The 26,349-nt window shown below is 42.2% G+C and overlaps 2 protein-coding genes across 9 annotated transcripts in view; both read right to left on the bottom strand.

Annotated features, from left to right (window-relative positions):
- Positions 1-4,647: 4,647 nt before the first annotated feature.
- Positions 4,648-10,507, bottom strand: LOC129211913 (TLR adapter interacting with SLC15A4 on the lysosome-like). Of its 8 annotated transcripts, XR_008579006.1 has the most exons (6): positions 10,282-10,507; positions 9,558-9,733; positions 8,974-9,142; positions 8,296-8,396; positions 5,247-6,377; positions 4,648-5,115 (listed from the first exon to the last, which is right to left on the bottom strand). XR_008579006.1 is itself a non-coding variant. In XM_054839697.1 (5 exons), exon 5 carries the CDS (start codon positions 6,332-6,334, stop codon positions 5,441-5,443), a length of 894 nt encoding a protein of 297 aa, XP_054695672.1. In that variant the 5' UTR covers positions 6,335-6,377; positions 8,296-8,396; positions 8,974-9,142; positions 9,558-9,733; positions 10,282-10,507; the 3' UTR covers positions 4,648-5,440. The 8 variants fall into 8 exon arrangements, 7 of the variants coding, with proteins under 7 accessions (XP_054695672.1, XP_054695677.1, XP_054695674.1 ...); XM_054839697.1 differs by having other exon boundaries at positions 4,648-6,377; XM_054839702.1 differs by having other exon boundaries at positions 4,648-6,377; positions 8,296-8,393.
- Positions 10,508-13,488: 2,981 nt separating this feature from the next.
- Positions 13,489-26,349, bottom strand: part of SH3BGRL (SH3 domain binding glutamate rich protein like) — a 35,821-nt gene continuing 22,960 nt past the window's right edge. Inside the window, exons 2-4 of the mRNA XM_054839193.1 lie at positions 23,134-23,319; positions 19,783-19,863; positions 13,489-15,997 (exon numbers count right to left, since the gene is read on the bottom strand). Coding sequence (XP_054695168.1) covers positions 15,965-15,997; positions 19,783-19,863; positions 23,134-23,319 — 300 coding nt within the window. The 3' untranslated portion in view covers positions 13,489-15,964. The remainder of the gene's footprint in view (positions 15,998-19,782; positions 19,864-23,133; positions 23,320-26,349) is intronic.

Below are 26,349 nucleotides of genomic sequence, written 5' to 3'. Positions count from 1 at the left end.
GCCAGGACGTGGCATGTGGTAACGGCAGAGTTCGTTAGCAGCTGCGCACTCATTTACCAAGCAGCTGCTGAGCCACACAGCTGATTTATAACCCCAATAGATTGATGGGGTTATCACAAATAAATTGACTCAAAGGAGATGCAGGCAGGCAGGAAGTGGTGAGGTGGTTCTGGTAAAGAAAAAGAAAATGAGGTTAATTAAAATCAAATAGCTAAGTTTTGGAAACCTATGTGTAAAACAGGAGCAAAACAGGAAAAAAAAATAATTGGAATTGCAATTTCCTGTATAAACAGGAGTGGAGAGAAAGCTGGATTACCATCTCTCTGCATTTTAACCTGCAGAATATAAGAACATCAATTGATGGAAGCTGTTATCCTGCACACTCTGGCATCTTTTTTGGGGGAAATAATCCTCCCTCCAAAGAGGGGTGCACTTTGAGATCGATTTGCAAAACAGTTGTAAACCTCTGGAAATCCTGAACTAAAAGGTACTAAAGGAAACCACCACTAGATAACATCATTTGACTATTTAACATATCAGAAAAATTGTTAACCTTGATCTGGCATGTCAAAATCCCTATTACACACCCAGATAGATTAAGTCACCTTCTGTCGGAGCTCATATCCTGCAACAGGGAACAGGCTGGGGGATGACATCATAACTATAGGTCACAGTTAATTAGGTAGATTTAACTCAAGAACCCAGCTTGCTCCAGGGTCCTGGTCCCAGTACCCGATGAACGTTTCTCTGTGGGGACATGGAATGAGAACTGGAAATGAAAGCACAAATTCCCTGCCAGTATTTCTCCTTCAGCTTCGGATTTTCTGGCACGTGGATAAAGATAACTGCCAGCCAGAATTGGGCCTTACGTGTCTGACCTGTAAAATAGGGCGCTGCTTTCATTTGTAATAAAATACACCTGCTGTCCCCCAGCAGCCTGGAAAAGCACACTTTTTAAGTGATTTTTCCCCCATGTAATTTGAGTTCACGGAGCCATTTTTCCCTGCTAGTGAAAACGGGCACAGCTCCAGCGCAGCTGGAGTAAGTTTTACTCGCTTAAATTCAGAATGGGGCTCGGTATCTTTCAAACATAAATAAATCCAAAGCATGTCATGGATTGAAACGTGTCAATTAAAATAAAATGGAATTTAAAAGAGTATCTAAGTGAATAATAAATCTATTTGTCTCATCTTTCCAGGAATTAAGACATTTTGCTCCTAAAATGTATTCTGCAGCAACACTGCAGATGTTTTTCTTCCTACAAAAAGAAGTGAATTTTGAGAAGTTATTTAAATTTTGGATTAAACCAGAATACCAAATACCAGGTGGAAAAAAGTACATAGACGATACTTTTCCGTGGGCAAAACCGTAAAGCATCACAGATTATATTTTTTAATTGATGCTTTACGTTAACAATGTGCATTTATCTACATCTTCACTCGCACTGCTAAAACAGGGATTATTGTGCTAAACAGCAACATAAATCAGCTGAAAATTCATTATCCCTTTCCCTTCTCCATACTGTGCATGTATTTAAATTCTAAGAACTCAGTCAGCTTGTGTTTTTCTATTAGAAAAAACAAAACCCAATAGCATGCCCGCAATAAAATCATGTATTATCCTTACAGGTGCTAGACATACCCTTGCTTATCTCCATCCGTAATATGGCTGGTTTCAGTATAGCTGCTATCATGACATATATAACATGCTCCTCACCTCCGCCAGGTTGTAATTCAGGTTATAATTATAATAAAGGCCACAGACAACAAGCTTTTCTCATAACTCTGATTGTTGTGTTGTGTTTTTATTCTAGCTAAAGTTGTCCACATATCGGGTAAAACTAATTCAAATATGGGCTCTGAAAGCAGTCCTGAAGAGGTACGGGATGGACACAGCTTCACAGTAACCTGGGATCCTGCCAGATACAGGAGATTCATTTCCAAATCCTCTCCTGCCGCTCCAGCTCTCTAACAGTGATGGGAGAAGCGGGTCCATCAGGGTTTCTCCCGCTGTAGCAGCTGATGATGCTCAGCAGCTTCTGTTAAGATCAATGCTGAAACCGCAGTTGACTTCACGGCTGGGGTTCTGAGGTCAGCAGGAGAGCACAACGGGTCTCCACTAACGCATTTCGCAGGGCTGGAAAGGACAGAAAAACGACCAGAGTCTGGACCTCCGGAGCTTTAAACTCTGACTTCCGCACTTCCTGAGGAAGAACCTTGTGCAATTAACTTCTCTGAAGACTTTGGTCTGAACTATAAATACATCCCAGGGGAAATCAAAGGCTAGGGCAAGGCGGCACAAATGCCACAGAGCGCTTCGTTTTACGGTTAATTGCAAACCCTTTGGTTACTGATGCCCTTTGGAAGATTTTTTTTCTCTTGCTCCCAGTTAACTTCCTCTACTGAGGAAGACTTTAGAGCGCTGCTCACTCTGGACTCCTCCAGAATTTAATGAAGTCATTTGGACTCTTGACTTGATTTTGAATGCTGAGAAGGGGATTAATGAGACACACGTGGAATTAGGGCAACGCACAGTAAAAGCAAAGCATCCTTTCCCATCACCCTCTTAGAAAAGAGGGACCAGTTTCTGTGTGACTTCCAGTCCTCGCACCACTAAGGTCAATGGGAATTTTTGATCAGGCAAGAATGTTCACTTAGGTCCTGGACATGTAGGAGTCTGGTTTTATTTAGTTATTTGTTACACACTCAGCAGGAATTGTCTTTACCTGTCATTTTAATCAGGAGAGAGAGGTTTGTTCTTTGGCCACCCAGATCACTTTTCCCACAGGAGCAGATTCTTCTCAATCCCGCCAGTCAAACTACAGCAATCTCTTTTCTTTCATCCTTCCAAAAACACCCATCCTACCACAATGCTACCATGGAAAAGTCTGCCTTGGACTGAAGACTGCCTGCAAAAACAACACAAAAGATTGAAAGTTGGGCATTCAAGGTGAGAAACAAAGAGCAGGACTAGGATTTTCAAAGGCAGCTGAGGGACACGAATGCGTGGCTTCCAAGGCAGTTCCAGAGAAGCAGAGTGCCCACCTTCCTACAGCTCCAAGGTCAAAGTCGAAAAAAAAAGCTGGGAAACACCTCAAAACCAGGGGTATTCACTCCGCTCAGACGCTGAATTGGCTCATTCAGACCATCTGTCAGACTGAGCAGCCTTGTCAGCCAACTGTTGGTTTTGTGTTTTATTTCAGAGCTTTGATCTCATCCTTGAGTATACGTACCGTATATTCAAATACATCCGTGCTTGCATCTGAACATGTGTTAGACATTACGTGCGTAACTAAAGTGCACAGCCCAATGAATTTAAGTTCCACCAATCCTAAAAGACATTGCGAGGCATCAGAAAAGGTTAAAAACATTAAGACGTATGAAAGTATTGTAGTTCCCTTTCCATGATGCACGCTGCTATATTTAGCAGTTTGACACCGCGTATGATGACGCACGCAGCGGCAGTTGCATCCTCCTCCTCCTCCTCCAAAAGAAGCCCCATGCCATGAAGGTGCAGTCTCTACATACACACAGCTTATGAAGGTTCCAGTACACCTTTTTCTGCACATTTCCTTCCCTGTATAGACCAAACCAAGTACAATTTTAACTTTAAGCCCCACCGCACAGTTCCTGTTACAATAAATGCAACTAATTAATAAGCTAAATTACTAGAATTAAGAGCTTCAAGGTGAATCCCTGTGAAATCAGATCTTCTCAATGTTCTGAGGCATTCTTTCAAGCCTACTGGTATTTTCATTACAAATGTCAGCTCAGAGATGATTTTTAAAACAGCTCAACAACTAAAAGATGCTGATTTAAAGGAAAAAAAAAAAAAAAGACACAACCCAAGCAAAAAACCCAGTGAAACCCAAACAACTTTGATCTCTTCAAAGGACTGATCAGATGTCAAGGGCCTTGATTTACAAACACAAATATGTTTGCATTTGATGTATTATTACCTAGAGATCACAAGATCCTTCGTATTCTTAGAGGGTTGACAAAGGTTTAAACTCCGATGCATAATAGGCATCTTTTAAGAGAGGCGTCTCAAAGGCAAAGTAGGTTTTGGGTTACATTAGTTGTTTCACTGAGAAGCTCTGCTTTATAACTCATCCCACACCTATGCACGGAGTGCATCAGGAACCAGATAAAATGATCTAACTAGCACATTAGCGTTCGTCACAAAGCTCACAATCCTATAAATACAGTTTGTTGCTGGATTTTGGATTTGGATTTCATGATTAAAAGCCAGAACTGCACGTGTGTCAAACCATACTCAGTCATAGCTCAAGTAAAGAGGTTTACTTACTAGAAGAAAACTTCTGTACACCAGGTAACAGTCTAATTCATTTATCAATTTACAATGTGACACAGCGATTAATTTCCAGTTGAAATACTTACTGAGAAGTAGTAACAGGTAAGGAAGAAAATAGGTTTGAAAGCTAAATAACAAAACTTCCGTAACAAAATCTGCATCTACGTTTCCAAACGAAGATGAAGAAAGTTTGCACTACCTTTTCAGGAAAGTTGCAGTCGTCTCAGCTTGCTGAGGGTGCAGGTGCTTCCTTTCCAAGGAAATAAAGGCAGAGTCCATTTACTAAAAATGCAGATGGAACATAAAATAACAACATACTGACAGAATTCTGAGTGGATTTCAAAGAGGTAAGGATTTATTTCAAAGGATTTTTTTTTTTTTTTTTACACAGAAAATTAGATACTTTTACAACCTTGACGAACTATTTCGCCAAGATTTTCATTGTAACATACTCCATCTCTGCAGTGCAAACATACACACACAAAAATATTAGCATCTTCATTCATATATCATGTTGATATATTTCCTATGTATGATAATACACACAAAATAATCCAGAGTCCGCAACACCTCCATCTGCTGACAAGATTTTCAAACCAGACAAATATTTTTTCAGTCACTGATACCAAAGTTTGCAGGAGCAAAATTCAAACGTGAATGTCCAAAACTTGGGCTATATAGCCCAATCCAAAGTCCAGTGAGGACAATGTGACTCTCTCACTCACGGGCTGGCTGGCTCAGTCTCTTACAGCAAAGTTCTGCCAAGACACCTCTTGATCAATTTTTCTTGCAGGAGTAAATCTGATGGTACATGATTGCAGTTACTCATAGAGCGTCTTAGAAAGAGGACGTATACATTATAAAAATACTGTTGACTAGCATTTTAGAGAGAAATTCATATCAAATTCTGTATTAGAAGAAACAAAAGTTACCTTTACTTCCTCTGCTAATAAGTACAGTAGACAAAGCATGGTTTAAGCCTTAAAATATTTATTTGAGAAAGTCTGTAGTGTGTAAATGTTTCCATTTCCCGATCTAATCCTTAGAGGGAAATATTCATATCTGAACCGTATTCATCTCTTCAGCCAAGTACATCAGTCACGATATAAACCGCATCCTGCAGCTCTCACACACATGCTGGGTTTGAGATTTGTAAGCTTGGAGTACTAAATTCAGAGCTATTTCTGTTGGTAGTGTTGCGCAAACTAAACAAAGCTAACGAGTGCAAGAGCACTTCTCTGGCTTTTGATGTTTCTATATTCTGCTCCTGAGATATCTGGAAGCTTAGCTGATTCAGGTTACTCCTCATCAAACTGCAAGTGAGGAAGTTTCTTACAGAACCACACCTGGTCAAGTTTTCTTCAAAAAACTGTTTATAGAGCTCTGCCACTTTTGTCTCCATGTACTTGTTGAGCATGGAGTTTGAGAGAGGCTCCTCACAGAGCATGATACTCCTTTCTCCAGCTTCATCTCCAGACAGGGACTTCATACCCGGCTTCTCGGGATGCTCACACAGAGGGGACTGACCTAGAGGAATATCTATGGACAGCAGAACAGGGCCATCAGGAAGTTCATCACACACGTGGTCCAAAACACAACCCGAATCACACGTGTGGTCCCCCACACGGTCTCCTCCAATGTGTAAATCAGGATAGTTTTGATAAATGCTGTTGCACGACCAGGATCTATACAAATCCATCTGTTTCGTAGTTTGTTCTCTTTTGGGGATACGTAGAGCTAGTGATACTGTTCCTTCAGCAAGCATTTTCTGATCTTTTGCAGGTAACTCTTTCACAGATCGCCATTGAGGACTGCTCCTGTGTTCCACTTTGCTGCTTTTAGCAGAGATCTCATCCTGCTTCTCATGTCCATCAGCAAAGCCTTTAATTTTGGGGTTGTCTACAAGTTTCTGTCTCCAGATTCCCTCTTTATCCTTTCTGGATGCATGTGATTTGCGAGGCTTATCTTGATGACAGCTTTCCTTATATATGAGTCTAGTTAAGATGCCTTCTGCCAACATGATGACAAGTGTGGTAACAGTCTAATCAGAGTTCCATGTGGTCCTGCAAACGAAAGGGAGACAGGCAGAGCATTTCAAACTTATTTGGACAAAGAGGAATAGTTACAAAAAGTGCATTGTTCGGTTTTTATTAAGACTGTGATTTTTCTTTTTCTCTAGAATATTTATTTTTAGTCAACAGTAAACTGCATGCTTTTCTACAATTTTAACTTCTATACCATGTCAACAAAAATAATTCTGAAGATATAGGAAGGGCATTAACTGAGTTCTTCATCTGTAATATCACTTCTGTTTGGCTAGTTGAGATAGATTATACTTATGAGCTGTAAAAATCAGCAAAGTTATTTGACTTGTCTATATTACTCCCACCAGTTGCAAATCAACCTTTTTCTATTGAAAGACAACAATTTCTAAGAGCTAAAGAGGTGACATAAGATGGAAATCAAGATCAAATTCAGACTTAGAGGCTGATTCTGAACTGGCCTGGGCTTTCCTGTGAGGTGCCAAGGAGCTTCAAAAGATGCTGAGAGTTCTTCAGGACTGCATCCAAAATGCAGTTCACCTGTACAATGTTTTTAGAGTCTCTCTTGATGATGATTTTAAAGATATAAATAGTTAATTTGTCTTCCTCAATAGTGATGAATAGTACATTTATGTACCTATAGGCTCCACAGTTTTACTAAGTGCACATGAATAATTAAAAGCTAGCCAATATGTCTCACAATAATCTACTCTGTTTAATGATTCCTTATCATTCTTTTTCAATTCACCTACTGTTAAAACCAAAGGGAATCTTTCCTGTCCTAAAGTTACTAAGGAAAAGGTCATCACCACTCCTGTTAAGGATAAACAGGAAAGATGAACACAAGAAAAATCCCTCTGTTCTTCAGATGTCTTTTTAATCTCCGCATATTCCAAGTACCTTCACACACCTCTAGTGTGTTCATGGTTTGGAATAGTGGGGAGAGGCAAGGGATGAGGCATTTTACTGAAGAGTACATAGTAAATCTCCCAAAGAATGTGACATACTGGCAGGCCATTTGAAATACACCAAAACCTCTACTTAGATCATGGACAATTAAGGCTCAATACTTTCCACAGTGCTGGCAATTTACACCAGTAGTAATACCTTGCAAGTCACTGGACAGACAGCTCTGCAAACAAACAAAACCTCTGCAAATTTACTATGATATTTGATACATAACCAGAAAGATCCTCCTCACTCTACTCATTTGCTTCTAACTATCAGCAACCAAACCACATACTCTGGCTTATTTGTTCTGCAATTAAACTTGATACACTGGGTCACTTTTTTTCAATCCCAGTAGTCCTTCCAGAAAGCCACTCTAAATCTCCAATTACTTGAGAGATGGAAATTTTCAACCTCCCTCCTAATTTTACACATTGCCACAGTACAAGTGTCTGCTTTTTTTTCTTTTTTCAGGGGTCTTTTTGAGCTTAAATTGCACTGTTTGCAATTGCCCTGAAACTAAAGTAAACACTGGAATTGCCTGCAAGTGAGACCAAAGCAGATGAGAAAGGCTGTACACCATGCCTTCTCCTGGCTACATTAGCATAACTATTTATCTACAGAATCATTTACATATGCAAAAAAGCAGGACAGCATTTTCTTAAGCACTTAAGGAACTTAGGAAACCAAGTGCCATTTTTGAAAGAGACATGAATACTTGGCAGTCTAAATCTTGCTGAACAGTCAATAGAATCTGGAATGCTGCATGCCTCATGTGCTTCTGAAAATCAGGACACAGGTACCCAGATCCTTACATACTTAAAAATTTTGCTGTATTGCTTTGAAAATGCTTATAGTGTGACTCCAAGAGCTAAAATAGGGTAATCTTAGGAAAACTGCTCTCTTTCAAATAAAGTAAATGGTGCCTGCATTCTGGAACAAAGCATAAGGGGGGGGAAAAAAAAAAAAAGTACAAAAAGCCCAGACTTACCAATCCTAGTAGGGTAAGAGAGGCGGATAATCACATAGCCCAGAACTCTCCTACTGCTGCTGCTGCAAGAGAACGGATTCTTACATACTCTTTCTTCACTGCTGTGTGGAAAAAAAAAAAAAAAGACATACACATGATTTAGTTCCTCTTTTTTTCCTTTTAAAACAGAAGTGATCCCACTGGAAAAGTATGTGGTTTTTGATAACAAAGCGACAGGAGATCTAAAAGAGGATGTTAAAAAAAATGAATTGAGAGATTTCTGACTGTGGTGCAATGCTGATGAGCTGCTAACTGCCATAATGCATCATTTAAAACCAAAGACTACTAAACGATCCGGGTGCCTGCACTTCACCAGGCTGTTCAAAATTGAAACCGCATTCCACCAAACACTTCCATGTACATAAGTTCAGTTTTGTTCTATCACCCACCTGACTTACAGGGCGATGTTATTTACACCATTTCCCCTTTTGAAATAAACAGCTAAATTTAAAGTCTTGTGACCTGCTTCTGGTGGGGAAGAAGTTGATAACTTCTTTTCATCAAGACACCAATGAAGTATCACTTGTCTATAAAACGCAAATACGGGAATTTGCTCTCTGAAAGCAGCAGCCATCAGGCAGCTGTGAAAATCGTGTCGCTCATTGACCATAAAGCACTTTCTTTGGACTTAAAAATTACCTGTCTCAATGGCAGGTCAGAGGTGCCCCCGCAGTGTTTTTAGTATGTCCTTCTCGCACAGGCTGAAGCCGAGCTCGTGCACCAAGTCACACCACTCCCCCAGCACTAGATCCAGTCCATAGACAGCTTGAAGAGTTTTCTGCCGAGACCTTTTCCAAATTTCATTTTTCTCAGAAGATAAAAAAATCAGAAGCTGACTCCCATCCAAGTATTAGACTAAAGCTCTTAAATAGACTCTGTTTAGTGTTAACAACAGGAGCAAGACACACATGTAAAATAAAACTAGAGTGCAAAGATTAATGTTACAGCAACATATTGATTGCAAATCACCATTCAACATGTTTTGGCAGTAAAGTAATGATGCACCTTAGAAATGAATCAACGTAAGGTTTGAAGTAACTATGACCATATAGGTCCAATGGAGTCTCTTTAAAATTATTCCTCTTTGCTGCTTCTTACCTCTATTTCACAAAAGACTTCAGTTTTTACAGAGGCAGAATGAAAGTTTTTTTTATTCCCACTGAATTTATATAAAGCTCACTTCATATTTAAAGGCCATTTAAAATTATTTTTAATCATCTTACAGGCCTAATTTCTGCCACGGCAGATGTGGTTGTGACTTCAATAGAGTACTCCTACCCCCAGTCTCGGAGGCAATCAAACCTCGCAGGAACCTCATGGTTCAAATTCCACGTAGTTTTAATCCTTGGCTCCTCCACTGAGCTTGTAATTCGTGCCAGCTGCTGCCCTGGGTTTTGTACTGCAGTTCCAACAAAACACAAAAGTAACCAGGAGAGAGAAAGGGAGAGGAAGAAATCAAGTTAGGTAATTAGTTTTGAACGATTAAAAACAAGTCACCTTTCATTTCAGTTGTATTCAGGTGTCAAATGAATCAGTATTCAAGGAAATTAATACCTTTCTGTCAATAAGATCTTATCAAAAAACCTCTCATATTTATAAAAATAGAGTAAGATAGAACCAAAGTTGTTTCAGAAGCTGAAAACAGACCGCAGCTAGAAGCAGCCGTCAGCAAGAGATGTATGTCTGAATCCCGAGGCTAAACTTCAAGCAGAACATATAAAGAAAAATAAATTTAACTAGATCATTCATATATAGAAAAAATAAACATCACAGCATTGCATATTACCATGAACAATTATCATATTACATTAACTATAGCAGCATGTAAACAGAACCCCTTATTTCAGTCCAGAAGACATATTTTGCATGCATATAAAAATAGAAGTTGACTACATTGACTGTTTCCCCCCCCCCATACGGGTCTTTTTGCAGCTGAAGGGCACTCACGTATCTGGGAAGCCAAAGTACTTTTTAATCATAAGGAAGCCCAATTTCGCTACGCAGCGGCTGACAGGGGGAGGCCACAGGGAACCAAAGGCGAGCGGTGAGGAACAGAGCAGAGCTCACCCCGCGACCCAGAACGGACACCCAGAGCTCTCAGGTGCCCGGGGCTGAACCCCAACGCTGAAGGGACAAGGCTGAAGCGCGGCCCGGGTGCCGCCGGGACGGGGTCGGTCGGTTGGGACCGACCGACCCCGTCCCGGCGGCACCCGGGGCCTCCTCAGGCCGCAAAGCCGAAGTACCGCAGGGGGCGTGTTTTGACGCTGACTGACAAGAGGAACGGCCAATGGGGAAGGCGAGGCAGGCTCGCCTCAGTCGCTGTGCGGCGGTTGGTTGCCGCGGCAACGGCGCGAGGCGGCGGCCGGTGAGGGGACGTTGGGCGCCATTAAGGTCCGGTACGGCGGTGGGAGCGGACCCGGGGGTCGGGGCGAGCCCTCGGTTGCCTCCAGCCCTCCCGCACGGCCGGTGAGGCACAGGCAGGCCGCTCTCGGGGCTGGGCGTTAACGGGCTGCGGGAGGAGTTAGCCGGCGTGTCGGTCGGTGAGGGCTGGAGGGGCGGCGGCCCTGCCCTCCCTAGTCGGTTGTTACAGCAAACAACTGTAAATGAAGTTGTCTCCAAGTTGCTGAAGATGTCTTCGATAGACAAACCCGTGAGAGAAATAATTACCGTATAAAGGACCAGTTTTGGCACTTCATGAATACAGCACGTGTGTTGCGTGCTTTGAATGCTCAGGGTACAGCGCTCACATCCTGCAGTGTGAGCGATTTCTACTTCATCACCCGAAGTTGACTTTTAGAATCCTTTTGCGCTTCCCAAAGCTTCTCCAAAAGTTTACCAATAGAGTTCAAAATTGTTAATAATAAACTTTTTAGCCTAAAATATTCTACCAAGATCACATGACATGGACAAATCACAGAATACTTCTGCAGGAAACTCATTAAAAGATAATTACTGGGTAATTATTTCTTTGTAGAGTGGGGTTATTTTGTGTAGGTAGTGCTGCCTCATCTATTCAGGTGGACTTCACGTATCAGCTTTTTTCTATGCCAAGTGTAATCCGTTTCCAGAACAAGTGCAGGTGCTGTCGTGGTCTCTGTGAGAAAGGGAAAGAAAATGCGGCAGAAACGCAATGCCAGTACTCAGCTGTGCAATGGGCTACAAGCAATGAGTAAATGCCTTGTATCCCCCTTACATCTCGAATCAGCTCGACATCAGAGTGTGAACACAGAACGCCTCTCTCTAGGCAGTGTCACACATCACAAAAAACCCTGAAAAAGCAAAAGACTGGCAAAGGAGGAAAACACTAAGTCAGGAAAACACTGTCAGGAAACCTTACTGGTTTGTTCCCAGGTAATGAGTTGTCTCAGTTTCTTTTTAAATTGGCTATTAAAATTCTCTTACCATCACAGGGAAAACACAGAAGAGATGAAGTCTGATAAAGTTCTTAACACAGGTTACTTATCAGTCTGAATCTATTACATTAATGGCTTTAAATTAGTCCTTAAAAAAAAAAAAAACACCAAAACCCAAAACTTAATTACATTGTTCTTGGTAAGTCTTATTTCTTGCATTTCTCAATTTGTGGGCCTGAGTGCACAGGACAAGCCAATACCTTTTTCTCATGTTAAAAAAAAAAAAAAAAAAAGAAAACCAAAACACAGATCTTTATATACTCTGTGTGTGTATGTGTATATATATATTAATATATATATATATGCAGTCTTTTACCAGTAATTGAGCTGGTCAGGAGCCACACATTTACTCATGTACTTCTGACTGCAGCCGTACCTCAGGTTAACCCGTTCTGGGCTCAGTCTGCGTGAAGTTAACCTGAACTGACTCTGAACAAAGTCTCTGCCGTAAGGGGCTAGCTGGCACCTATCTCCACGATGCACGCCTCAAATTTGTATTGCAAGACATTCCTGGTCTTTGAAATCCGTGCAACGTGAGCTGAATGATATCATCAGACTTTACAGAATGTTCCGTGACATACAGGTTAAAAATATTTAATGAGAAATTAATAAAATCCCACATTAATTGGTAGAAAAGTTTATTTTTGCAGTGCACACCATTGTAACCTGAAACAGCAAGTAAACATATGCAAACATGCAGTTTGGTTTTTAAACAGATTTTTGAAAACAATTTGTACTGAGCTTTACATGAATGAGTAACAGTTTGATATTTTAAGACTTTTTATAAACAAACAAGAAAACCAGAGATTTTTCTGGGTTATACAAGCAAAGCGTATACATGTGGAAAATAAATGTGATTCATTATAGTTACAAATGGCATCGGAAGTCCTTTATCTTACATTATGGACCACTTTTTAAGGGGCAAGTAAGCGTGAGAGACAAGCAATAAACACCATGAAGACATCAGTGTAACTACAGCTCTCTGTTGTGCTTTAGCTGTTCAGACAGAAAAACGTTGATCCTATAAATGGGAAGCAGCAGCCTTCCCGCCAACCATTCTTTAAAGGATTGAGTTACTGGTTTCCTTTAGACCACGTGAACTGAAGTCTGGGATCAGGGCAAGCCCTAGCGCAGTTTTGCAGCCGAGAAGGCATCTTCTAGCTGGTGCAAAACTTGGGCATGTAAAGCTTAAAAGAGTGTACCTGCTGGATCTACCAGGCAAACAGGGAAAGTAAAAGTGAATAGTTTCAGTTTAAAAATTTATCCTACACCGCCCTCTGGCAACACAGATATTAAATGACACAGTTCCCCTGCTGTGAGCAGCATAAAGCTAATTAATTACACATTGCAAAAAAAAAAAAAAAAAAGGCAACTGAGAGTGTTTGGCAAGCTTTGCAGGCACAGAGTGAAGCTGATTTGTCCTGTCCACTTTCCATTTGTAACTGCCTTGGGGAAAGCAGGTTAACAAGGAAGCGTATTCCACGTTCTCCTCAAACCTCCAACCCCTCCAAAGACTCTTCTGTGTAGGCGTATCCTAAGTAAGTAAAACCCATTAGCTGCAACAGGTGAGAGATCTGACCCAAGAGACTTCACACGCAGCAGCTGTGGATGCGTTACATTCACTCTGTTGTAGAGATCCCGTACTTTTAAAATAAACCAGTGTTTTCACTTGAAAACTCTGCTTCTTTCAACTTATAGGACCACTTCAAACCGTGAACAAAACATGCAAAGAAGTCAATCGTGTGAGAAAGCATTCTAAAAGAATTTTATTGGAATGATACAGGAATGGTTAATATACAGGTTAAATCCTCAATGTCTGCCTTCTACATAGGAAAAAAAAAAATGAACAAGTTCAGTTCCTGCGCCCATCATTAACCTAACACACGTATAGGAAATGGAAAAATAGCCTATAGGCAACAAATTCCTAGCACTCCTAAATTCATGCAATATATCTGCATCAAAATGAAGGCAAGTTTTCCACGCAGCCCCACAACAAAGAGAAATTTTCGGTATTTTTTCCGTTTGTGTTGGTGCCTTGTTCCCCGGACAAAGAAATAATTCAGTCTGTCTCAACAGAGCTTTCTTAGGAATGCTGATATGGTTTGAACGCTACCATATGGCAAGGGCGGGGGACCAGACGGGGGAAGCGACTTTGCTTTCTTAAACTTGGCAATTTTCTTGACCGTCGGAGAGTGACCTCGTTTCAGAATGTTTTGGGTCGCTGAACTGACAGAATTTGGCAGCAACTTTCAATTACAGCTTCTCCAAAATAATGACTGTAATTCACAAAACTTACACCGTACTTTCCTTACACAGGAAACACAGCAAATTGGTGTGAGTATAGTGACTTGTGTGTCAAATTCCACTTTCTTCACAAGATTTCACTTGGTATTCTTACCTATTTTCTCAAAAAACTCGACCACTAGTTTAGATGTAAAGATTATGCCAGTATTAAGAAAGAAAAATCACCTCAGTTCAGAAAGATGAAATCATAGTGAACAAGAAGAATTGGACTCTGGATTTAAAACATAACCTACCTACCATCCCCAAAATATCTTAAAAATAAATTTCACAAAATTTCAGTAATTATTGATAAAGCCTGTTAATGAAAAAGCACAAAATGCGTGTGTTAATCTTGAAGGTAAGGCAACATTAATCTATCCCTATGTCTTTTGACGCTTTTGTAAGCATCCGCTTCAAACTGACTCCCAGGCCCACAAATCAGAAAAGATAAAAGATTAATTAAGTGTCATTTTAACTAACTCGGCTCCTGCTCACTCGGATGCGTGTGGGAGTTTCAACATGAGCTCTCTCGAAGCAGAGCTGCTCTCCAACCAGAGCAAGTAGCTGCGCTCCTCTTTTAACAGACCTTGCCAAAATCATCAGTTGCAGTGAACGGAACAAAAGCCCCAAAGAAGTGTTGGTGGGGGAAATACTTAATTACTGCATCTTTGGAAACCTAAGTTCTTACTTTTATCCTGTTTCTAATTTCAGACTTCAAAACTATGAACTGTAAACCATTTTGGAAAGTATTTATATTTTTGAAAGAATATGGCCAAGACATAAAGACCATCTCAGGAGCGCTGGGAGAACACACAGGTTAATATTGCACATGGTAAATTCACCACTGCAAGACACTTTAATAGATGCACAATTCCTGTAATAGCTTCGCGATACGGCAGTAACAATGGAAATAAGTTTTTAAACCTTAAAAAAAAAAAAGTCTTGATTAATTACAATAGTTCTTGCTATTCAAACATTTACTTCCTTGTTTGAAAAAATACTATATGAATCTAATGACTACTTGAACATGCAATAAGATGCCTAATGCTATAAGCAGTGTGAACTGGTATTTTTGTAGAGAAATACATTAAAGGCTTTCACCCTTACAAAGGTAAGGAAATGCCATTTCTGGCCGTTTTGGCTTATTTGCAACGGTGCTTGGGAATTAGCGCATACTCCGCTGAGGGGCACTGACTCTTGCACACAGACATGTAGTCAAGTCATGCTTAGGCAGCTGTGTGATGAACTTGCCAATGGAAAGGCTGTCCATTGCCCAGATCCCTTTTTCTTTGTCAAAAGAGCCCACACGGATCACTTAAATGAGAAATACATGGCAATTTTTTTTCTTTTATCATCTGTACAGTGTGTTACAATACAAATCTTAAATATCCATTCTACAAAAGAACAAACACAACTTTCAAAAGTGACTACAATGGCTATACTACACAATACCACCTACAATTTCATCTGAAACCAGAAGAGACACTGAAAAATTACTGTGTAATTCAGTAACATTTCTGAGGCAACTCAGGCACTAAAGTTAGTATCTGACAAGGTTTTAGATGCTGTTTTCCGTATTTTAAATAGTTGGATCTCTAGGTATAACCCCATCTGTGTTATTAGTACTAAAATAGTTTCTTTAAGTTTACACAAAACGGATGAATTGCCAAGACAGCTTAAACTATGTGAAAATCATTCCTGTCTAATTGCTTCAGTTTCCTATGCTTCCAACTTTGTAATAATACACCCTCTGCTCTCTACCTTTATGTTCACATTTTCATCTTGTGTTCAAATTTGTATGACGTACGGTGAATGCTGCAAGCACCAATCAAATGTTAGAAATCACATCTACATTTCTTGAAGCAGACACAATTGTACTATTTTATAAAAAGCTGTGGAAATTCCCTTTACAGAACATTTAAGGCAGTTGAAATTCACGCTTGCTGCTTGGCCAGTGCTTCAGCTTCCTGAAAAAGAACAGAATTACACATATTAGTACTTCATGAAAGGCGACAACTTACACATACCTGCATTAGTATATGACGTAACAAAAACTGTAGCAATATGCGATTAAGAATTCAGCAGCACTGAACCCACTCAAGAAAAGAGTCCCCACTGCCTAGGATGACCTTATAAAACAAGTCCCATGCGGTGCTGGCTTTAACTCCAGTTCTGAGCTAGCTCAAGTAGGACTTGCAGGAATATTCCAACCCGTGCCCACAGCCAGTTTTGACCATAAAAGTTTAAAACAAAAGATCAGATATAATGAGTTATCCCTCGTTCATGTTAGGACACAAGAACTATTTAGAGATCAAAGACTATTTGAAGAACTATGGTTAGATGGAAAAAGAATTCTTACTAAGTTTCCGCATTCAAAAAAAAGAGGTCTTGGGAGATACATAATTTGTTTTCTGAATGACCAAAAGCCAGCATTTAACTTTTGCCTTCCAGAAGGGCGATCAGAGCAGCCTGTGAGTCCTTCAGCCACAGCTCGGAGCTGCTCCAGCAGAAGACGCAGACGTGAGCTCCGTCCCGGTGCTGGCAGCAGGTCTGTCCTGGCACCCGCACTGCTGAGTAATCCCAGCTCCCCGCTGCGGGGGGACGCAAGCCAGCGGGGACACGCTCCTTGGGAACCACTCCTGCCTACCCCCTGCTCTCCATGCTCAGGGCTCCCATTTTTCAGTCTTCTGTCAGCCTTTGTAACATGGTCACAAATGGGAACAGAATGACAACAGAAGAAATGCAAAAGGAATTTTTTTCTCAAGATGGTTTCTACAAGTGTACCTTTGACTGGAGATCAATTACCTGTTAGCAGCCACATGGCCTACACAAAGATGAACAGTCACAGTTCTCTCACTACAGCACTTCAGGGTGCACAGTGTGGTTTACTTTAAAGGAAAAAGTTCGACATCTGCTAAACTCAACTTTTATGCAATGGAGTTGTTTGCTTTGGTGACTGTGTGGAAATACTGAAGATAACAGACTCAACAATATCATTGTTAACATGAGCCAGTATGCTAAACAAATAAAAAACAAGAGGAGGAAGGACTAAGAAGGGAATTTCCGAGAAGCCTGTAAGTACAAGGCATGTCTCCGTTATCTTAGACATGGTGGATCACTCTGGTTTTCCTGGCTATCTGCCCAAGCGCATCGCATCATGCTGCCTTTCAACTCAGGGGCGTGGGAACAGCCTTGCTCAGACCGCTGGCTCAGGTCTGCCGCGCTCCCGGACTGCGCTCAGCTCCTCTGGCTGCACGTCGCAGGTCAAAGAGCGGAGCCAGGATGTCACTGCGCAGCCATGCTGCTCATGTGAGGGCATCATATTAGTTCACAGCAGAAAAGGCAGGTGAAAAACGAAGGAAACATTAAAAAGAACTACAAAGCCCCGGGGGGGGAAAAAGGATGTTTGATACTCTCTAACAGACAAGTGATTCTTTGAAGGGTATGAAACAAGAGATGGTTCCCTTGGCTTTGTAACAACTCCATTAACCAGTCACGGGCACTACAGAAGTGACATCTAGGTTTTGGTTTTGTTTTTTTTTTTTTTTCTTTCCAGAAAACGCAGGACAAAGTACTTATCTTCAAAACAGGCAGCGGTAAGCTGGAGAGGTATTTCTCTCAACTCCAGGAAAGGAGCTACAAATAACTCAGAGAGCATGCAAACCTATTTGTCTTGAAGGTCAAACTCCACTTCCTTGGGTGTGGTCCTGCGAGTTACCTGGAAAAGGCTCAGCTTTTCAGATCTGACAGTATCCCTCTTTCATGGTTTTCCTTATTTCTCCCTCGAGGCCCCTTACTGAGCATGCTCTCAGTCCTTAAACAACTAATCACACCCTTTAAACTCATGAAATCCTCTCTCTAAAACCCTTATTGCTTGAAGTGGGGATACTTAACTTGAACGCCGACCTTTCCCAGGGTTTGTAGGTCTACTTGTGCCCAAAGCACAAACCAAACCACCAGGGGTCCGTAAACCGTTACTTGCGTTTCCCGTGCTCACTTTGGAGCCCCTCTTGTTTAGCATTAATATTGGAACTTTGTGTTCAGAGTCAAACAACTTTCCAAATCTCTCACGGTGACATTTAATGGAGGTTTTCTGTCACGGTCCTCTCTTGCAACTGCACACAGGTTGATCCTAGACTCCTTCAATTTTATGTAGCAACATACGCAGGCGCAGTGTCGTTAACTGCTTTATTATATCCAAGCTACATGCAGCTATGCTGTAAATGCCAATTTCAGCTTCTACAAATCAGTTTTTCCTCCTCAGCCGCAGGCAATCAGCTTGATTTGACATCATGTAATTGTGGGACGGACACAAAAAGTCAGACCAAGAGCAGAATGCACTGGGTACAAGGTCACTTATGCTAAGGTTATCTTCATCAGCTCAAACACGCCTCTCCAAGCTGTAGCAAGCAAAAATTCAGCAGAGTACAACCGCGTTATGCTTCTGCTTTTTAAAACTCACCTTTTCCTTATGTGAGCACAGAATCAGAGCAACTAGTAGCCATGCAGACTGCTTCTGCAATCTGGCAGGTTAAGTAAGAAGCGATGTTCACAGATGTTACAGAGACAGCTGACCTGATTCATCACAGCAGCAACTGCTTTCCAGTACCAGATCTCGGCCGTGAGGGGAAACGCACGGGCTTTCCTGCGTCCCATGGTCTCAGGGCTGCCTTCTCACTCCTTGGCTCCATCCTGCACACTCTTTTGTGCAGCACTGTGCAGATGTTCTAAGAAACTTAAATAAGATTTACATGACTATCGCACTGAGTGCAGCTGGCCTCCTGACGCCGGCGACGCATGACGCTGGGGCACACATCACAGGTTTTGCTCTCTGCCGTTCTCTGCACGAGGCAGAGTTTTTCCTCGCTACACCGTTCACAGTAGTGGAGCTACCGCTGGAAATTAGTTTGGCTCCCAAAACTGCTTTAGTCTGACCCACAACTTGTAATGCTTAATACTGATGGATCATCATCCACCTTTAAAATTAGGTCTCTTAGTGATGTGCAGAGCACGACCTTCAACTCTTACATGAATAAAGCTGAAAGGAAATGGCGTGTTTATCCACTGGAACAAGAAAGCTGGAAGTGACCTGGAGGATCCTGCTGCTGTCAAGTGAAACGTATAAAGTAGGCTTGTCCTACCCTATCAAAATCAAAAGGAGGATTCCAGCCCATTGCATCCGCAAAGCAGCAACCCAGTTTGTAATTGGCAAAGCAAAACAAGGCTTCAGATAACAAGCTGGAGGAAAAAAATTACTCTGAAGCAAGACCACATTATTTCAAAAGCAGTGACTGGTTTCAAGGTATTTTCTAGTACAGAAATCTCATCAAAACTTCACATAAATTTTTTTCACTGAATTAATTCTTTGGTTTTGTGACAGCTTTTTTCATCTGGATTTCTTGTGCATTCTTCAGTGCAAATATTAACTACTCTTTCACTAAAAAAGAGCAGGGTGGCTCTGCAGTGAGGGTACCAAAAGAGCATCTGTACTGAACACTGAGTTTTTCTGGTAGAAGAAGGGGGAGGAAGATGCCTCCGGGGAACACAGCATCCTCCAAATAAACCAGCACGTAACAACAGCATGTTGCTCTGATGTTGAAGCCTGAAAGTTAGTCTCTGGAGACCAAGTATCAGACCAGCAGGCAGAGTGACTGGGGCAGCCACAGAACACATAAAAGATCCTACTATGAGCAGAAAAGAACAACTTGTAAAATACAGGTTGTGGTTTACTGTGAGAAATGTACCCACCTACCTTTGAACCAGGTGGCGCAGTCAAGCCTAAGAACGCATATACCGCGTTGTTCTCTCGAGCTTCAAAGAAAGCTTCGTAGTCCTTCACAGGAGTCAGGGAGGGCGTGGAAACAAAAGACAGAATCATCAGAGATAATCACAACTCAGTTTGGTGTGTTACCCAACCTGCACTGAGCAAACTGCTTCCTCTGGCCAACTGCAAAATTCAGAGCATCACCTCAGATATTTATCATTACCACTGATGCCAAAGAAATCATAATGTCTGAAAAGTGACAAGCTGGGAATTTCAGTATCTGTAGCAACAAGATGCTGCTGTGAGGTGCTTCCGCCTTTCCCGGAAGGACAGCCTCCATAGCAAGGTGGTAGTTGTCACTGGTCTGGCACGGATGTCTGAGCCCACACCTTGTCATCAGAAACCCTGATGTCCCTGGGTGTCATTGCTAATTACTGGTTGACAATGGTAACCATGCGACTACGGACATTAACTCTTAAACCTGTTAAAAGTTAAATTTAAACCTGTAAACTAAGAGTACATCCTTTCCCATCATGTTTTCCATTAACGATTAGTCTACGCAAGCAAAGGCAATCAGGTGGCACTGTTCATTGTACTCATAGTGCACTACAGTTGCCCTACATATGCACACAGCCACCTCCCAGGAAAATTAAGGTAAAAACAATGAGGTAATAAAAGAAATACCAATGCTTACTTCCTTCTCTGCCCTTTTTTATATCTGAGGCAGAATACAGTGCCGTACAGAGTACAAACAATACAGCTTAGTTGTCTGCTTAAGTCAGGAAAGAGCAAGCAAAAAGCCCACAGTGTGGCACAGCAAGAGCAGTTGCCAAACACTGACCAAACGAACGCAGAAGGTTTGTGCAAGTCCACCGTTGTCCGAGTTACCACATACTTCCCTCCCTCCGATTTCCAAACTCAGCACATATCTGTCCTATGACTTTTCTTCTCTCCCTTTTTAACCAAAGCAACAGAACCAGCTTCACCCAGCTTTACTGGGAAACGTTTTGATGCAGGAATCCTGGCTTAGAAACCCAAGGCAAGGCAGGAGCTCGGAGCAGTCTCAGTCTCTGGCTGAAGGCAGGGAGAGAGCTGCCATTAAGGGCACACTACTTTGCATGCCTGTCTGTCTGGGAGGCAGAAGCCTAAAAAATAGCAAACGCTGTTTGAAAATAGCACTGCGTTCAGAGCAGGGGCAGCTCTCAGAAGAGGCTGTTGCAGCTGGAACAGAAGGGAACAGAGCAGTCGAACAGCCTAGAGATCAAGAATGTCAAATTATTCTACACGAAGCATTTGGGTGCTAGTTTGAAAAAAATGTGTATGATTATGTTAAATCCTCCCTGAAGCCTTTCTGTTGACAGTACTGGGGCTGCTTGATAACAAAGGGGTTGTTTATCTGGCTAGTGCATAGTCCGTCAGTCTGCTTCATAGCATCTCCCAGGAAAGGAATGCCTGTGACTAAGGAGCAGGGTTCATGCCAACTTGCACAGCATCTACAGTTACAGCCTTTCTGCCGTGCACAGGCCAATAAAAGTCAATTTGCTCATTCCTCTGCCAGTTATGCTGCATCAGATGAAACAAACAGGGAAATTCATGCTTCACATGGATCAGATAAAGACATAAAAAGGTTCAACTGTGTGGGCACAGAATTCACTTTTACCTTCCTGAAAGCTGAACTGTAGTAATCTGAATCCAGCTACATGAATTGACTGAAATTCAAAAGTTCAAAGTGACATCAACCAAAATTTTCGGGATGAAATAAACCTATAGCAAGAACTGCTCTGAAGCATCCTACATACCTCTCCCCAAAATCACTGTATTCAGAACTGTTGTGGGGTGCAGTTGGGGACACATGAGAAGCATCTCTGAAAAGCAAGCATCCAGATCTAGGTGTGTACAGCTTTTTCTCTTCCTGTCCCATGCCTCTGCCTAGTAAAGCCCTGTTCTGCTCCACGGCTGCAGCAATGCAGCAGAAATTTGGCAGCATTTCACTGATAAAGGACAACCGCACAGCGATCTGCCTGCGTCCCTAAAGCTCCCGGACACCAAGGGAGAAAGGTGATACTGTTGCAACTGGACTTCCTACTGGTAGAGAAATATTTGCCTCTTTTTCGTTTGTTTTTTGGTTTTTTTGTTTGGTTGGTTGGTTTTAAAGAGATGTAACTGAACAGAGATTTTCAGCTCTCAGTGACTAGCCCTTTCTCAGGTTTCAGCTCCAGACAACTATTGATCATTACATTTGTTGCTCTAAACCAACTGTTTTCCATGTCACAACCACAGTCAGTAAAATTTTGAGAGCCAAGTGATACATTCGCTCACTGTGGACATTGTTTCAAGTTCTGCTTTTATTACAAGCAAGAAAAAAAAATCCTGGCACATTGAGAATAATTTCTTTCAGTAGCCACAGAATTACCTCGCAAAGGTACAGAACTGGCAAGTTCTGACTTATGGAGTTTGCAGGTCAGAACCAGACTGCAAAGCGACTTAGAAACCAACATACAGCACCAGAGGAATGCACACTGTGAGCTCTTTTCAGAAGATATTAAGTTTTAAAAATAAAATTAAGTTAATCTAATAATCATTCAAGCATGGCCTGCTGAGTAGAAGTGCTGCAGGGCAACTTACTTTTGATCAAGCATTAAAATAATTACAAGTAGGGATTGTATTTGCAACATGAGTTTTAATCTGTTCAGGGCACTAGAGTAAGTGGACCGCAATAGCCTTCGTTTTGCAAGCAATACACAAAAACTGATCCCAGGAAGGTTCAGAAAACTGATTTATGGTCATGGCAGACATCACTTCATACGAGGGCTTATTTTGGAAGATGAACAGAGCTACAGAGTGATCTGGTATCTGCACATATTGGCAAACCCCACGTAGACAGAATAGATCTCTGAACTTGCTACAGAACATAAGGTTGCTGCAACAGTGCCAGATTTCTGTGAAGCGTTAGCTCACGATCATGGTGAACATGAGAACTGAAAAGCCCTGTAAACTTTCAGAGCCATAAGAGGGAAAAAAATCACAGGGAAAAAAAATATATACACTACAAGGTGGTGGTAGGCTCCTTGTAGTAAGTAGCACAATGATCTGAGAATCAGGACGTCCAAATTTTAATCTCTCCTCTATGCCAGAACAGGAATATTCAAGAACCAATTATCATTAAAAGCCCAAGAGTAGGGGTAAATGTCTAACACCTTCCACACCCTGACACTTTGCACGCTTGAACGTACAGCTGGCCATGTCCTTCCTTGCTGATCACAACAGTGAAGCAGAGACTATGGCAGTGAGTAAGAGGACTGGGATGAGAAGAGATGGAGACCTGGAGCCGTCCCTTACCCCGAGGTACCGGCTGTCGTTGAAGAGCCGGGGCGGCAGGGGGTTCCCACTTGCTGGCCGGCTGTCTTCAGGCACGTTCTCGCGCATCCATTTCCGATTCTCCTCATTGGCGGCGATATCCTTTTCCTCAAATTCAATTTTGTTGGCTTCCAAGAAACCTAACACATCTTGTTGCTGCTTTTTAATCTGTCACAAAAGAGGGAGGGGAGGGAGAGAAAGCAAACAAAATCAGTCAATTTTTTCTGCGATGATCATGCAATTCCAGGGTTCAATGCAGAAACGGGGGTGCAAAACAGGTTGAAAATGGAAGCGGTAAGAAAATTCTTAGAATAAAAAAGTATCTTCTAAGGAGTCATATCTGAGACTTGACTTGGCTCCTATACAGTTGAACAGGCCACAGTCTAAAGACGCTGTCCCTGTACACTTGTGCGTGATGTGAACCTTAAAGGTCTCCAAGCGAAAGCAAAGGTGCAAGCCGTCCCCTTGCAGAGGCTGTGTTGTCCACCCCTGACAATTAATTTGGGGGAATGTTGTTTTTTCGGGTGCAGTGAAGATGGCTGGAAGGACATTTGAGGTACAACCTGCTTCCTCCACGCCCCTGGAAACACAGGCTAAGCCCACCCTTCCCAGAGTCCAGGTTTTTGTCCTCCTCACATAGGCTACGCACCTCGCTGCAGGGACTTCCCGACAGAGATCTCATAAAGTCATCATTAACACTAAGATCCCCCAAAAATTTTGGCTCGTGGTTTTTTGGATTAAAAAACCTGCTCTGCTTCAGGTTTCAGAGGTGGCAGGTATGGTCTCTGGATAGCTGTGACCCCGCATCCCCCCCGTTCTTGCTTATCTCAAGGAGGAGTCTCGGGGACTGACTGCATGGGCTGGATGAGATCCCACACCTGATGCATCCCCTCCTCTGAGTACTCACACAGCACCCACATGAAAAGCAGGATCTGTGCGGCAAAGTCTGTGCTGGCTTTTTTTACAGGAAAGGTGGTTTTTATTACTGTCATATATGAATTATTGACTTCCTGATACAAAGATGTTCTGTTTATGCTCTGTTCTTCCTCTGCATGACTTTACCACCATAAAGGAAATTATAACCATGCGCATCCTGGCAAACAATAAAAAATGGGATTTTATGGGAAACTTGTTCTCTTCAAATTATTCCCTTCACTACAAAACCAGTCCAAGGACTGGCTTTAACCTAATTAGCTCAGTGCAACAAAAGCAGTGCTTCATACAGATGTTGCACTGCTTCTAATTCAGGTCAGGCCCCGTTTCCCTGCGCAGCCTCTCCTCTCCATTTACGGCGAAGGGAAAACAGGCAGCTCCCGGCAGCAGCGCCGAGGGCAGGGCACAGCCAGCCGAGAGCCAAATATGGTGCCTGCACCCCCGGCTCGCACAGCCCCGCACCCACGGGCCACGGAGCTGCACCAGAAGCCGGAGGGAGGCTGTGAGGTTTTAGCACAGGAAAGTGCTGCCCTGGAAGGGTGCGGTTTGGGAGAGCAGAGCTCCTCCAAGGAGGAGACGGCCATGCCTTGGCAGTCTTTAAGCATCCATTGACTCGTTCTTTAGCAGCTCCTTTGCAGCCATCGCTGCTGGCTGCGCAAGAATCCATGATAGGGAACCAGTCCAGATCAAACTAGATCTTGGGTGGGGTGGTTTGTTTTTAAAAATCCTGGATAGATCGATCTCCCTCTGCGTCTAGCTCAGTGTAGTGCGAAGGGACTGACCCTGCTCTCCAGAGCCAACATAATTCCTCCTAACATGTTGGCAGAGGAGCTGCTGAACTCGATTAGCGAGTACCCTTGTACCCTTAAACAGAAGGATATTGCTGGGCATTACCTAATTTTCATCATGACTAAAAATAAATAAAAATGGACAAGTTAATACCACCCCAAGGAAATAATTCATGTTACAGGCCGTATAGAAAAACAGACTTGAATCCAGTGGCAAGAGATTTCCTTGCTTGCCTTTAATAACAGGGGTCACAGCAGGAGGGAGCAGTCAGGGGAAGTTTTTCTCCATCATGTCATACAGCTCAGAGGAAAAAAAAAAAAAAAAACCACAACCAAAAAAACCAACCCAAGCATTTCCTTCATGAACTATTCTGTAGGACTAAAATAAGGGAAAGGTCTTTGTAATTGTAAACTCCTCTGCCAGTGGTCAGTATCTAAGGCAACATACTGACCTGGGAATAAAAGGAAAGTTTTTTCCCCAAACTAGTTACATTTTAATTAACCATTTCCCACCAGTTGTAAATTACAGATCCAGCTAGTTTTCATCAGTCTCAGGTCCTCAACTTGTTCAAAATCTGCTGCTTAGTGAGAACACACTTTGAGATGTCCCAGAACTTTTAAGAAAAAACAGACAATCAAATTTTTTCCCAATCTAATATTAAACTATACACTCTGCCATGTAAAACAAGAGCTCTAAGTTCGACAGTAATTAGCATTTTACTCTCCTGAGGCCTCTGTTTTTACTATTAGATTGCCTCCTAGCCATCCACACATTCCTCACTATATCTCAGCTCGGTGTCGCAGTGCAACCCCTTCAGAGGTAGCCTCTGCGTGTCCCCTTTTCCTGCAGCACCCACTCCGATGGAGCCGGACTATCTTAGCCATTAAGATGCTTCTTCAACATGAAGAAAATGCCTCCAGATACCCTCTATTTCCATTATTTCATATGATGAACTTAAATACAGTTTTCCTCTTGGACATATATATGCAGAACACATTGCTGTACGCTGCCAGATAGCCTGTTTTGCTCTATTTTCACTCATTCTCCCAGTTTTCTGGAGTAAGGAGAGTCTCTGGGTTGTTTTTTCAGCTACGGGTAACACAGCTGGATCCCAAGTTCAGGACTGCAGCTCTGAAGGGTTATCACAGCAGATAACCCTCTCTGCTTGCTTATGAACAGCTAGCAAAGCTGGACATGTATTTCTCCTGCCAGAACAGGCAACCGTGCGGAAGCCAAGCACGGCATTTTGGTCTCCGTGCCGCACTGTCTGTCTGTGGTCAAAGGAGGTAATTCTCTAAACAATTGCAAAGAAAAGCAAGGAGCTGGTATTGATGCCTGAGTAACGTTAGTTTGAAACCCTAGTTTTCTGGCCAAAGGAAAAAAAAACAAAACCCTGAGTTGGAAGATTAAGAGGTGATGTCTTCCTCCCAGCTCCTCAGACAAGTCTTCTGACCACGGTGACAAGCACTTACACAA

This window comes from Grus americana, chromosome 12 (genome assembly GCF_028858705.1).
Source record: "Grus americana isolate bGruAme1 chromosome 12, bGruAme1.mat, whole genome shotgun sequence".
NCBI classification, from domain to species: Eukaryota; Metazoa; Chordata; class Aves; order Gruiformes; family Gruidae; genus Grus; species Grus americana.
Note: the sequence above shows the minus strand (reverse complement) of the source record. Positions and strands in the feature narration are given on the sequence as shown.

Coding starts and splice junctions, on each gene's coding strand:
- LOC129211913 (XM_054839697.1), bottom strand. CDS start 6,334: ATGTTGGCAGAAGGCATCTTAACTAGACTCATATATAAGGAAAGCTGT.